The following is a 12,554-nucleotide window of genomic DNA, read 5'->3' as shown; positions in this document are numbered from 1 at the left end:
TATTACTACGATTGGACCCTGAAAGGTGTTACAAAGATACTTCGATTAATACTTTGAAGGATGCACAGTCTAGCAAACTTATTTGGAGTTCCAAGCTCCAGAGTCCTTAAGGTTTCTCAAATTCATTAGAAATTCTAGGAGGGAAAAAATGTCAAGTAGAGAACTATATAATGAGAAGAAATCTTGGCTTTGTCTATCATAAAAGGCACAAGTAGGCATCTAATTGTTGAGGTCTATAGTGAATAAAGTAGGAAGGACACCAAGTAACAGCATCTCACTTTTTGTTTTGCTAGAATGAGTGGATGCAGGATATTAACTCAATGCAGAAGTCAAAGTGTATAATCGGTGATTACAAGCCACATATCTCTAGTCATTAATGAGTTGGTGTCCACAGTGGTAGCCTCCTGCCAATGACTGTCACTAATGCCAGTTTATGCAGGCTGGTACTCCTGTAGAAATATTTTAACATATCTTTGGATATGTTAAGGAAGTAAAGAAAGTTGCTTCGCTGTGCCATCACTATGATTTTCATAAATATTTTGAGCACTAGCTATATACCAGGTAATTTTATCTTCTCTCTAAGCCTCATGTATTTCTCATAAGGCAATCATGCTCACTTTATAGATAAGAAATCTTGAGGCTCAGCTAAATTGATTGGTTTAAACAAGACTTTCTAGCTAGTCGGCGAGAGAGTAAGGGTTTAGATACAGTTCTGATTTCAAGATTATGCATCTTATTTTAATTGATCTCAAAGACTCTCTTGAAACTATAATAAGTGAACTCTTAGTAGAAGTAATAACACAACAAACACTTATTTAGTTTAAACACCGGGCACCATTCTAAGCGCTTAATATATATTAACTCATTTAATCCTTGTTATGGCCCTATAAAGTAGGAATCAGTATCTGCATTTTGCAGATGAGGAAACTGAGGCACTGGGAAGTTAAGTAAATAAGACAAAGTCACACAGCTGGTAAGTGACAGGCCAGATTATAATCCCAGCAACATGGTTTCAGATTCTGTGCTCAACCACTAGGCAAAGGAATCAGAACTTCTGGAACTGTTTTAAAGGGTCAACTAAAAGAGGGTAATTTGACTTTGTAAAATAACAAATAACAAAGTATTAATCAAAATATTTAAATTTTTTTTCAGAGCCTGAAACAAATAGTGATGATAATAGTGGTAAAAATAGCATTACAGTTATTATATGCCTGGCACTGTGCCAAATGATTTACATATGCTGCTTCATTTAATACTCATGATGGTAGTATGATTATTCCTAGACAGTAGAATAAATTACTGAGGTCCAGAAAATTTAATTCACTTTTTCCATGTTACATAGCAAATATATGATGGTTCTGGGAAAAACTTAGAGTGCCTGTATCCAGGATCCACACTCCTCACTACTAAACTAGTACTTTGTTCTTTTAGAATTTTTAATGGTGGAAAACTTTATCTTCTGACAATAGACTTAACTTTTAAAAACTAGCAGAGGTCATTTGCGACTAAATCTTAAGTTTTTTGAATTTCAAGTACTTGAGATTAACTTTTGGTCAAAAGCATTATTTGATGAAAATATAGATTGCTTTTCTCTTGTGATCTATAAATTACATGAAATGTTGTGGTCACTGGCAATATTACAGTAATTAAAATCTCCCCTGGTGATCACTTTGGAGGAACCCTTTACTTATGAGCAAATTAATGCTCTATATTTGACAGACATTGCATGTTTATGGAAACGATGACCAGAAGCTTACTATGTGCCTCTGGGCATGTGGCACAAGGCTTGCAGGCACCATTCAAGACCCTTTGAAGTCATTGGGTGTATCACTCTATGATTATTGCCCACTAAGCCACTTCCTCATCTGCAGTACTTTTCTTATAGGGAGAACGTGAGCATGAGTTTAGTTAATGAATGGTTCCAGGGGATCTACATTTTTTATGGTTCAATCCCGTAATGTGAATGAGGACTGTGCTGAGTGGGGGACACTTAAGGATCTTGTGAGGGTGAATACACCCCTTAAGAGGATGAGGAAGTTGCCAAATCTTTACTTCCCTTGGTTCTGTGCAGGCCCAGACTGACCCTTTCTTTGTTTACCCAGGCTTCACTGGAGGTTCCACACAGTATTCTCTTCTTTCCAATATATTGCTCAAAATTGGTTTTAATTTAATATATATTTAATTTAATATAGCTCTGAATTAATTTTCTTAGGAAAGAATTGTGAGAATAGCTCGGTCAGCCATTCTTGGTGAAGAAAATACTACAGTGGTTGGGAGGGCAGATGAGGAAATGGGAAGGGAGAGGAAAGAGACAAGAGAGGTGGCTTTATTGCACATTTTCAGACTGTAACTGGCGTAAAGTGACTTCCCTTGCATTTTGCATTATGCTTCTCTAAGCAAAACTTCCTTTCCAAACTCGAAAACTCTGTAGCATGACTGAGAACAGCCACCACCAACTGCTCCACCCTCAACTCTTTCTTTTAACAGTTAGAAGCAAGCTTGTTAGAATATAACATTTCTAGAAGTTCCAAAAACACATGGTATACTTTTCTCCTGGCAAAATCTGTCAGCCAAGTAGAGGTCCATGATGAAAGCTGAAATTTAGAAGCGGCAATTCTTAGAAGTAAAATTGGTATATTTCCTACAGCCTCCTTTCCAAAAAAAAAAAAAAAAATGCTTTTCATATGGAGCTCTTCTATTGCGAACATTATTGAATGCAGCTGCTTGGAGAAAAAACATTCAGTTTGGATGGCAAGATCTCTGTTAAGATCTCTGTTAGAAAGGGGAAGAAATTAGTCTGAGATGATCATTTTTCTACTTCTAATTGAGAGAAATGCTAGTTACCAATAGAACAAAACAGAGACCCAAAGGTAAAATATTTTTACCAAAAGAATTAAAATAACATGTCTTAATGAATGAGACTCAGAAAGTAACATAATAAATAGTGGATAACTATGGAAAGCTACAGTTATTATTAATAAAAATAATAGTCATGTGTCTGATCTTATACTAATTCTTTTAAAAATTCTGGGAGGAAGGTGTTCTTTCTCCCATGTTATAGAGATGTACAGGGACAAGGTAATTAAAGGAAGTCACCCAGACAGAAACAGGCAGAGCTGGGATTAGACCCAAAGACTAAATCTCTAGCTCTTCACCATTCTTTTGCAGGACTTGAGCTAGAAGTTGGGGACTGATTGAATTTTTTCTGATTACCATAGCTTTGTTGGAATGGCCACCTCCTTGGAACTCGATGGTCCCAAAAGCGTCCGTCGGGCTGAGCTGAGTGTGCTTGCTGATGGACCACTTCTCAGACTGGAGGTCATTTCGGGAAAGGCGATTCTCATTTTTCTCATTCTGAAGAATGGATATACTGGGAGTGAGGCCAACATGCTGGCCTATTAGACGCCCACAGCAACACCTATAACATAAGAGGTCAAAGTGAACTTACCGTATTAGCCATTATTGGAATATACACTTAAGGCTGGAGAAATCTACAAACTGTAGCAAGCTAGTCGGTCAATTTTCAGGTGGAATCTCACGATACGGCTGTTTCAAGCAAATGTTGAATTTTGCATTTGCTTGATGCACATATCTTTTCTGCCTCTTCTTCATTTTCTTTTAGCTGTATTAGCTGTGATATGCCTTCTGTCCTACTCCACCCAACCCATCTCAAACCTGCCACATTGTTTAGGATTGAAATCTGCGAACAAAAGTTCTGTAGGTTTTTCAACTTCTTACTCTTCCTGTCTATCAAATCTTATAGGAAGGACACTGAGCAGAAACAAGGGGAGAATTTTAACATGCATATTTAAATGAGGAATCTCACTCATATGTGAGTCACAACCTAACTTATATTTACCTAATTGACATTCACTGTCAGTTATTCAATTCTGAAGAAGAAATATATATATATATATATATATATATATATATATATATATATACCTGCAACTTAAGTGTTGTTAAAGAAACAATGAAAAATTATTCACAGGATATTTTAAAACTAACTGTACAGTTAGTTTTTATGACTCTATATTTTAAACTGCTTTATTACATTGCCTTTTAAAAAAGGCATTTCCAGATATTCACATGTTACTTTATCCAAATACTTCCCACCTTACAGTCTGTTGATATTTAGGAAAGTAAGTAGGATACTAAAAATATGCTTGGATAGGAATCTAAAAGTCTGTAGTCTAATTAGTAATCTGTTAGGAGTTGTTTATTTAAAAATCTCTTTTTCACTATAGCAAAGCACATTGGTAAGACCTAAGCTAAGCATTTTGATGAAATGCTTAAAAAGGAAAAACAGTAATCATACTAAAAATATAAATAACTCGTTCCTAGATACAGTGATCAATTCCTTCCCCAATGGTATATCTGTTATTCTGTATAGGCTCTTAGAGAATTAACTGCAGGGGTGGCATATTATATAGTGTGTATATATAAGATTGCTTCAAAGATGTCTAGCAACAATAAAAATTTATCTTTAATTTCACATTAGTTCACATGCAAGGGACAGTGAGTACTATTGTAGTTTTGTTCCCACAGTTGCTACTTCATGTACTCGGTACAGTATAGAGACAGCGAGATTACCTATGGGGGTCTTTGGTGCTGGGTATAATGTGAACACATTCTCTTTTATAAAATGCTCTTTCTATCCAGGATTTCTGAGCCTGAAAAAAAAAAAGAAGAAGAAAAAGAGGAAAGGTGAATATAATCTTTAACTATTTTTGACTAAGCAAGACAATTTCACAATCACATAAGAGACTGGTATTTCATAAAAGGACTTGAAACTGTGGTTACACACATAAACACTGCATATGGCAAAAAGCAATTACTCTCAGAACTTGATTAGATTATTTAACATTATATATTGAGAATTAAGGGAAATGACAATAAAAAATGTTTATAATGAAACCAAACACAAATTGATAATGATTTTTGAAGGACGGAAAAACAATGCTATTTACATAGGAAAAAAAAAAAAACCATAGAGCAGTGTGTTTGTAACCCTATAAAAAGTATTTAGTTATGAGAAGATATATAATTGACCTTTGAACGGCACCAATTTAAACTGTGTGGGTTCACTAACGTGGATTTTTTCAATAAATATTTAAAATATATTTTCTTTTCATTATGATTTTCTTAGTAACATTTTCTCTTCTCTAGCTTACTTTATTGTAAGAACACAGTAGATAATACATATAATAAACACAATATGTGTTAATCAACTGTTCATATTATTGGTAAGTCTTCCAGTCAACAGTAGGCCATTAGCAGTTAAGTTTTTGGGAAATCATGAGTTACACTTAGATTTTTGGCTGTGCTGGGGGTTGGCTCTCTTAACCCCTGCATTGTTCAAGGGTTAACTGTATATCTAAATAATTATACGTTTTCATGGCTAAAACTTAGATTTTCTTTGTAGAAGGAAACAAAAATGGTAAGGGAATTACAAAACTCAAGAGCCTTAATCCATCACCATGCTTCTTCCAAAATCTAAATTAACAGTGCTTAAATACTGAGGCGGGAAAAAGGAACTAGAAACGTAAGGAAGATAAATGTCTTCATCACAGTCCAAACTTTCACACGTAATGTCTTGGGAAGGGAGTAAGATAGCAATTTTTTTTTTTGTAACCCACTTGCCTTTAAGCACAGCAAATACATCTCTTAGAATGGGCATTGTTGGGAATGTCCACCCAAAATCCGGCCACTGAGATTCAGTGCCCAAGAGGATAGAGGGTATTCTAGAAAACTGTACTATCTTTGTTCCAAAGTAAAGTGTCATGGAAGTTGCTAGAGCAACCTATAATGTTATTTCTATCTGGTATCATCTTTTCCCTAACCCAGCACTGACTAAATTAATACTCTTAAAATATACAGGGCCAAAGCACAACTCAGTCATTTACTTGGCCTGTCTCAATGACCAGTGTTAATTGTGACAAGCCTCCATTTATTGGCTGTAATGGTTATTGACTCTGCCAAGGAAACAAATATCTTTACAAGTTGTTCTAAGTTCTGCCCTCTACCCCTTAATCAACCTCCTTTTCCACAGTGGAGTTTACAGAAGCATGTGGCACTGAAGGCAGTATTTGTCTAATACTCATAATGACACACATTTAAAAAATAGCCACATGGGGGATGCTTGAGGGGTACGAAGGAACTACATCCTCTTTCAGTCCTGGTCACAATCAGGTCACATAATTTCTGAGTGTTTCTGCACTGTCTATACCTTACCTCAGAGATCCTCAGGTCCAAGTGGCCCTCTGTACCCTCATACCAGAAAGATAACATTTGCAGTTCTGTTGGTCAGCTGGGTATGAAAAAAGCCCCAGTATCTATTCTCAAAGATTTTTCTTTTCAAATATGTAGGAAAAGATAGTGGCTACATTTTTTGCAACAGAAATGAGCTTAGCAATGTAGATGATAACCAGCCTTTATCTTTAAAAAAGCCTGTAAGTTAAACTACTCATAGGCTGTGATTTTTTCCTTGACACTGAATACCTTTGTTGATAACATCTGTTGGCAGAAAGATGGTAAAAATATTTCTCACTGGACATTTGAAACCAACTTTTCCTATACCTTGGAGAGCAAAAGAGAGTGAACTTTCCTTTTTTCTTTGTGGCCCACTTTGGCTAGGATTCAGAAGGCTCTTTTGGAAGAGCATCTGGGAATTTTAGGGGGTGTTGATCAATGCTCTGAAAAGGAAGCAGGGATGGCAGTGTGATGGGTAGAGCGTGAGATCTGCAGTTAGAAAAACTGAGTGGGATCCAGTGACATGGGCAAAGCCATATAATTTCTTTGTTCCCCAGTTTTCTTTGTCTCTAATATGGGCACGAGACTAACACCTGGTACACAGAGTTATTATTATTATTTAGATACTGTGTTTTCACTTTGAGAAGAGGGACCAGTCCTGGGTTGTTTCTAGTACTAAAAGATAAGATGAAGTTTAAGATAAGAGTACTATGAAATTTCTGTAGCAGATCCGACTAGATCAATCTCACTTTGAATTGAAGATGATATTCCCCCGGAAGGCTCGGCAGGTCACTAACAAGATACGTAGGAAAGTTATTTAATTTTCCTGAATCTTTTCTATAACATGAGGATAAGCACAGCCACCTTGGAGAGTTGTATTAACTGAAACAGATGATTCAGGAAAAGCACTTAACACTTAATAGGAGCTCAATAGGTAATAAAACTGCCTAACCTTTAGTAAGGGCTTGGAATTGTGTCATATATGCATTATCTTCTTAGATCCTCAGAAAAGCCCTGGGAGAGAAGTACTACTATTATATCCATTTTACCAATGAAGAAAATGAGGCAGATTGCAGCAAATAAGTTTCAAAGCCAGAGTCTGAACCTGAGCAGTTACTCCAGAGTTCAACTCTTACTCACTCTGCTAAACTGCCTCTCCAAATTGGATATTATTGATATTAAGTACCCTTGATCTTGGTAGTGCCATCTGGGCATGCCTGGAAGTGCTTTGGTATTTAGAAAGAGTTGGACATCTAGAGTCATAGAACTAGTTCATACTTGCATCTTTCTTCTTCTTATTTACCTCTTCCAGTCCCCACTAGTGGAGTAATGAATACTCTGCTGTCATTTTTCTTCTCTTCTTGGGGTAAAAGATTTGGATGGAAGCCATCACAAAGAAAAATAAACAAATAAAGTGGGATCTTTATAATAACTACAACAAAGGAATGTAATCACAAGACTTCCAACTTGAGAATCTGGGAGACCATGACAATAGATTTAACTTTTCAAGGTCACCTTCACTATTGTCTCACTTGTAGATCACACTTTCACCTTGGAAAGCCCTGAAAGTTTTACTCTGATGCTGTGTGGTAAGAATTACTTTATATAGATTACTAAGGTGTTTGTGGTCTTTAAGTCTAAAATATTTGGCTTGTGTGCAGTTTAGCAACTTAAATACCATCTCAAAGGTGAAAAGGTACCTCATCATTAACAAAGGGATTGAGGGTCAGTTTTTATATCTTATTATTAGCTGAATAACCATTTCTCTTGCTAAGGGACAAATAATTGGAAGGAGGCAAACAAAGAAACGTAATGTAAAAAAGAATCTTTCCATTATTCATGTGAATTGAATTCTTTTTTTTTTGAGAAGAAAAGTATAATACATAACAGAAAGAATGCATATATAACACATGAACTAGGAATTCTACAAAATATCATGCATAAGTTACTATGCTCTGTCGTGGGCTTTGCTTTCTTATGCTTTTATTCAGGTCTTTTGTGTGGACAGATATTAAGACTATTAAAATTATTTTCTTAGAGAGGGCATATTTGAAGTATAATCATGGTTTAACTTGTTCCTTAAACTAATTCCCTTTTCTTTGTTCCAAGTCTTTGAACTACTCTGTGTTAGGCTTTATACTTGGCTTCAACATCCAACTAAGTTAGCTCAGACTGGCTATCCTTGTTAGGAAGCATGAAATAGTTTTGACATGTCTCGTTTCTAGCTGACCCTTTAATTCTCTTCTAATGCAAAACTTCAATGCATAATATGTCCTAAAATCTCTTCTTTTTAAATATACTTCAGAAGTCTCATGTACTTTTAGAAAAGATAGCTTTTATCAGCCCTTAGAAAATCACTTGTATACATTCTTTTCTAAAGGTAGAATGGTCATATCACCACGACTGAGTTTGTGAAAGGCTATTGTCTTATCTTTCTGCATTATCAGTCATGTGTGATGTGTAAAAGGGAAGTATTTTTCAAAGGCTAATAATTAAAGGATATCTTTTTCAAAACAAAAACAAAGACATTAGCATTTTGAACAAAGTATAACAAGTACCCTCAAAGAATAAAGTAAAAATTTTGAAACTCAAATGTATACTTGATAAAGCATCAAAATGCTAGAAATGAACAAACAAAAAAAGCTGTAAATATTGCCTTCAAAAGAAAAAAAATATTTCATTTAAGCAGGTTTTAAGTTTTTTCACAAAGGCTCTGCTACAAATCCCCCAAACTACTTTGACACTTCTTACTCCCCACTCCCCACTAGTTAGTTACAGAATCAAGAACTCCAGGCAGGAATGGTTTACAAGTACGTACATAGAGTTCGTATTAACTCAGAAAGTCTTGAAGAGTACTACTGCAAGTCACCCTTTAGCAGGGCAACTTTAAAAGAAGGACAACTCAGACAAGTAATCATAACATTTGAAAGAATCCATTAACTTTATAGAAATAAATTAAGAGCAAAGTTTCATTACATTTCTCATTTTGAGACTCATTTTTCAAATTATAATTTGTTATAATCAGAGCAAAACACCAAAAACCCAAAAGTACCGAATCCTACATTCATTTTTGCCTTTTGTTTTCCCTCAACATCTCCCTGGGCATTCCTTTGTTCTTCCTCTAGGCCCCCCAGATCCAATATTGGGAAGCTGAACAAGAGAAAAGTGAGCTGAAATCATTTTACCTGAGCACTGACTCTGGGTGGTGGCAAAGGCAGTTCCAGGAGCAGCAACTGTTGCTTTCATTTTGCTGTGTCTGGGGCTGGTCATCCCGTTAATAATGCTCTTATGACCGCCCACTGGAAAAAAAGTCACTTGCCCGGCTCTTCCCCCAAGAGACGTTTCAAGTAAGCAATGAACTTGGGCAGATTAGGCCCTTGGAATGTGCTGCTTTGGGATTAGCCTCACTAAGAATCCCATGGACATTCCCTCACAGCCTCAAACACTGCTTGATTTGAACATCTAATCTGACGCCAGAAGAAAAACAAATCCCCAGAGAGATCGGATTTAACTGGCACAAGTCCTGACAGGCTCTCCCCCCTTTTCTTTTTCCATTTTCAGAGAAAAGCCTTGTGAAAGTGTGATAAGGTGTTCTGAGTTCTGAAAAGTTCAACTTTGGAAAGCAAATCCTTCTAAAGAAACACTGTATTAATGCTCCAAGTGGTTTGAACACACAAGCTGCATTGTTCATTCCTCCCCAAAGAATGGAATGATAGCATTTCTTTAAAGAGGAACTGCTAAAAACCAAACATTTCAAAAGAATAGTTTGGTCCCTGAACGTGAGCCGCAGTAGAATAAAGTTAGAGTTTGCCAGTGACCTTCCACAACTTCTAAAATGTCAATAAAAAAACTGGTCTGATCACTCTTACCCTGCAGCCCCTCTCCCACAATTGTGGAGGTATGATTAGAACCATATACTCCTGTTTCCCTGAAAAAAAAAAAAAAAAAAAAGAGGAAGAAGAAGAGCTGCGACCAGTACAGCACATGGATGCAGACTAAAAGCAGTGACACTGTGATATGTTTTGTGATTATCTGGGGTGGCCCAACTGAGAGGTTCTGGCTCATACAAAAATGGCTCTTTCAAATACCATCTAAAACTGAGTTTTTCAGGTAATGATAGTTCTTAACTAGTTAGGTGGACAAACTTGGGGAGAAGAGAACTCAAATTTCAACAAGGCAAAAATACTTAAAAAAAGTGAATATTTGAGTACTCCATCTCTAAAAGACTTATCTCTTCCCACAGACATATGTTATTGCTGAGAGATGATGTTCACAATCAACTCTGCAGGCTGTAAAAGTGTCCTTTGAATCCTCATTTTTTCATAATCTCCTTTAAAGTGCCTCGTATGTGTCACTTGGACACTCGCTGAGAGTCAGAATGTGAACTAAATGATTTATTTCAAACTTGTATTAGATCCTCAGCCTTTTCCTTGCCTCTCTGCTCTTTCCAGTATTGATCTCCTTCAAACTCCCACGTCTTTTGGTCCCCCACTTACCACGGTTTCCCCAGAGACAAGGAACAACAAACTCTTTAGTGTCTTGTAACTGAGGAAACATTGCGATAAGCGAGACCCAAATGGAACATCAGACAGCTTTAGTATTAAACACAGGGTGAAGAAAGTCTTTTTGCCTATGTTCAGGAGTTGGCTATAGAATAATATGTAGTGACAGCCTTAATAATGTGCATGTTCTTCCTTCTATGTAGCTGTAATATTTCTAAGCATTTATTCAAAGGGAATGACAAGAGACATGATTGCACAAAGATGTTCACTGCAGCATTATTTATAATACAGATAAATTGGAAATAAATTAAAGTTCATCAATGGAAAGCCAATTAAACTATTTAAATGGTTCATGCCATTAGATAATCATAGTCAAGCTTCAAAAGACTAGTTATATAGAGAAATATGCATTTTCATGTTTTGTGAGAAAAGCAAAACATAAAACAGTAAGTGAAGAATAATTACAAATTTTAAATACATACAGAGATGACAGGGAATATACTAAAGTGGAAACTAGCTAATTTTTATTTTCTTCCCTTTGCTTTTTCATATTTTCCAAAGTTTTCTCCTATAACCACATATTGGTAGTCATCAAACTATAGATGGTGTAGTCAGAAGATTTCAGATAGCTTTTTTTTTTTTTTCAGCTGTTAAGCTCTACCTTATGATAATAGTAAGAATTCAGCTGGGAAGAATTCAGTTAAAAAAGAGGGCTCAGTGGTGAATATCTGGAAAGTTCTATAATGTAGAGGATGAGTTTTCCAGAGTTTAAAGGAGAGGGAGAAGGAGGGAAAGGAGACATCCATCTGAGAGACACAGAGCTAGTAGGCTTCCGTGAGACTAAATAAATTGGTTATAGATAATCCAAGGTAAGAAATATTCTAAAAATTCAGTTTTCTTGACTCCTTCACTAGACAGTACTTCAATCCTTCATCTAACTTGCTTTAAATCCTGAGTTCAATCACATACATATGGAGTCTTTTAAATAACGTTTGTGTACTTTTTAAAAATCCTATTCTCTCTCTAGTCTTACTTATTAATTTTTTTGCTTAGTTTTCCTTTTTAGAAATATTTTATAGGGTAAAAATGGGAGGCACCTTCTATAAACTTTATACCAAAGACCAAAATATTGTCACCAGAACTATGAGTGTTCTGTTTAAGTAGAAAAGGAAGCCCCAGGTAAAGTCGGCACAGCAATGCTTTCAGATGAGGTCACAGATGATCTTCAAGACCCTTTGATTTGAGAAAGTAATTAGTTCCAAAGAGACTTGTAGCTCTGGGCCACATTATCCATATGGAAATTTTTCAAATCTTGTATATTACCCAACAATATAACTCCTGACAGGATATATTACCAGCCTGTTTCAGATGTAGTTGAGAGAGAATATAATTTGAATACTAACAAGAGGAAACTACAAATACGGAGCAAACTGCGTTATTCTTCACTGTAATGACAGATTACTTTATTCTCTTAAGTTATCATTAAAGAAAAAAATAGAATATACTAAAAAGTTTCCAATGGTACATAACTCAATTTAAAAAAAATGAAATCAGATTTTCTACAAGTAGAAACTAGATTTTGACATGGAAAGTGTATATTCCATTGTTATAAGGATGTCAAAAGCATTTTTCCCATATTTGACAACAGCAATAACAAAGCATGATATGAAGTAGGGGTCAGCAAACATTTTCTGTAAATGGCCAGGTGGTAAATAATTTAGCTCACAGTCTCTGTTGCAAAATTCAGCTTTTCTGCAGGAGCACAAAAGCAGCCATAGGCAAGATGTAAACAAATGAGCA

At 35.8% G+C, this 12,554-nt stretch overlaps 1 protein-coding gene across 16 annotated transcripts in view; it reads right to left on the bottom strand.

The window, feature by feature from the left end:
- Positions 1–12,554, bottom strand: part of TRPM3 (transient receptor potential cation channel subfamily M member 3) — a 482,939-nt gene that overhangs the window by 248,757 nt on the left and 221,628 nt on the right. For 12 of the 16 annotated variants that reach the window (XM_036217932.1, XM_036217935.1, XM_036217937.1 and 9 more), the window contains exons 2-3: positions 4,594–4,673; positions 3,214–3,418 (exon numbers count right to left, since the gene is read on the bottom strand). In XM_036217932.1, coding sequence (XP_036073825.1) covers positions 3,214–3,418; positions 4,594–4,673 — 285 coding nt within the window. Of the gene's footprint in view, positions 1–3,213; positions 3,419–4,593; positions 4,674–9,437; positions 9,719–12,554 lie in introns of those variants that run through there. The other 4 variants (XM_036217941.1, XM_036217942.1, XM_036217943.1 and 1 more) reach the window with 2 other exon arrangements.

The sequence above is a fragment of the Rousettus aegyptiacus genome, unplaced genomic scaffold (assembly GCF_014176215.1).
Source record: "Rousettus aegyptiacus isolate mRouAeg1 unplaced genomic scaffold, mRouAeg1.p scaffold_m13_p_3, whole genome shotgun sequence".
Lineage (NCBI taxonomy): Eukaryota > Metazoa > Chordata > Mammalia > Chiroptera > Pteropodidae > Rousettus > Rousettus aegyptiacus.
Note: the sequence above shows the minus strand (reverse complement) of the source record. Positions and strands in the feature narration are given on the sequence as shown.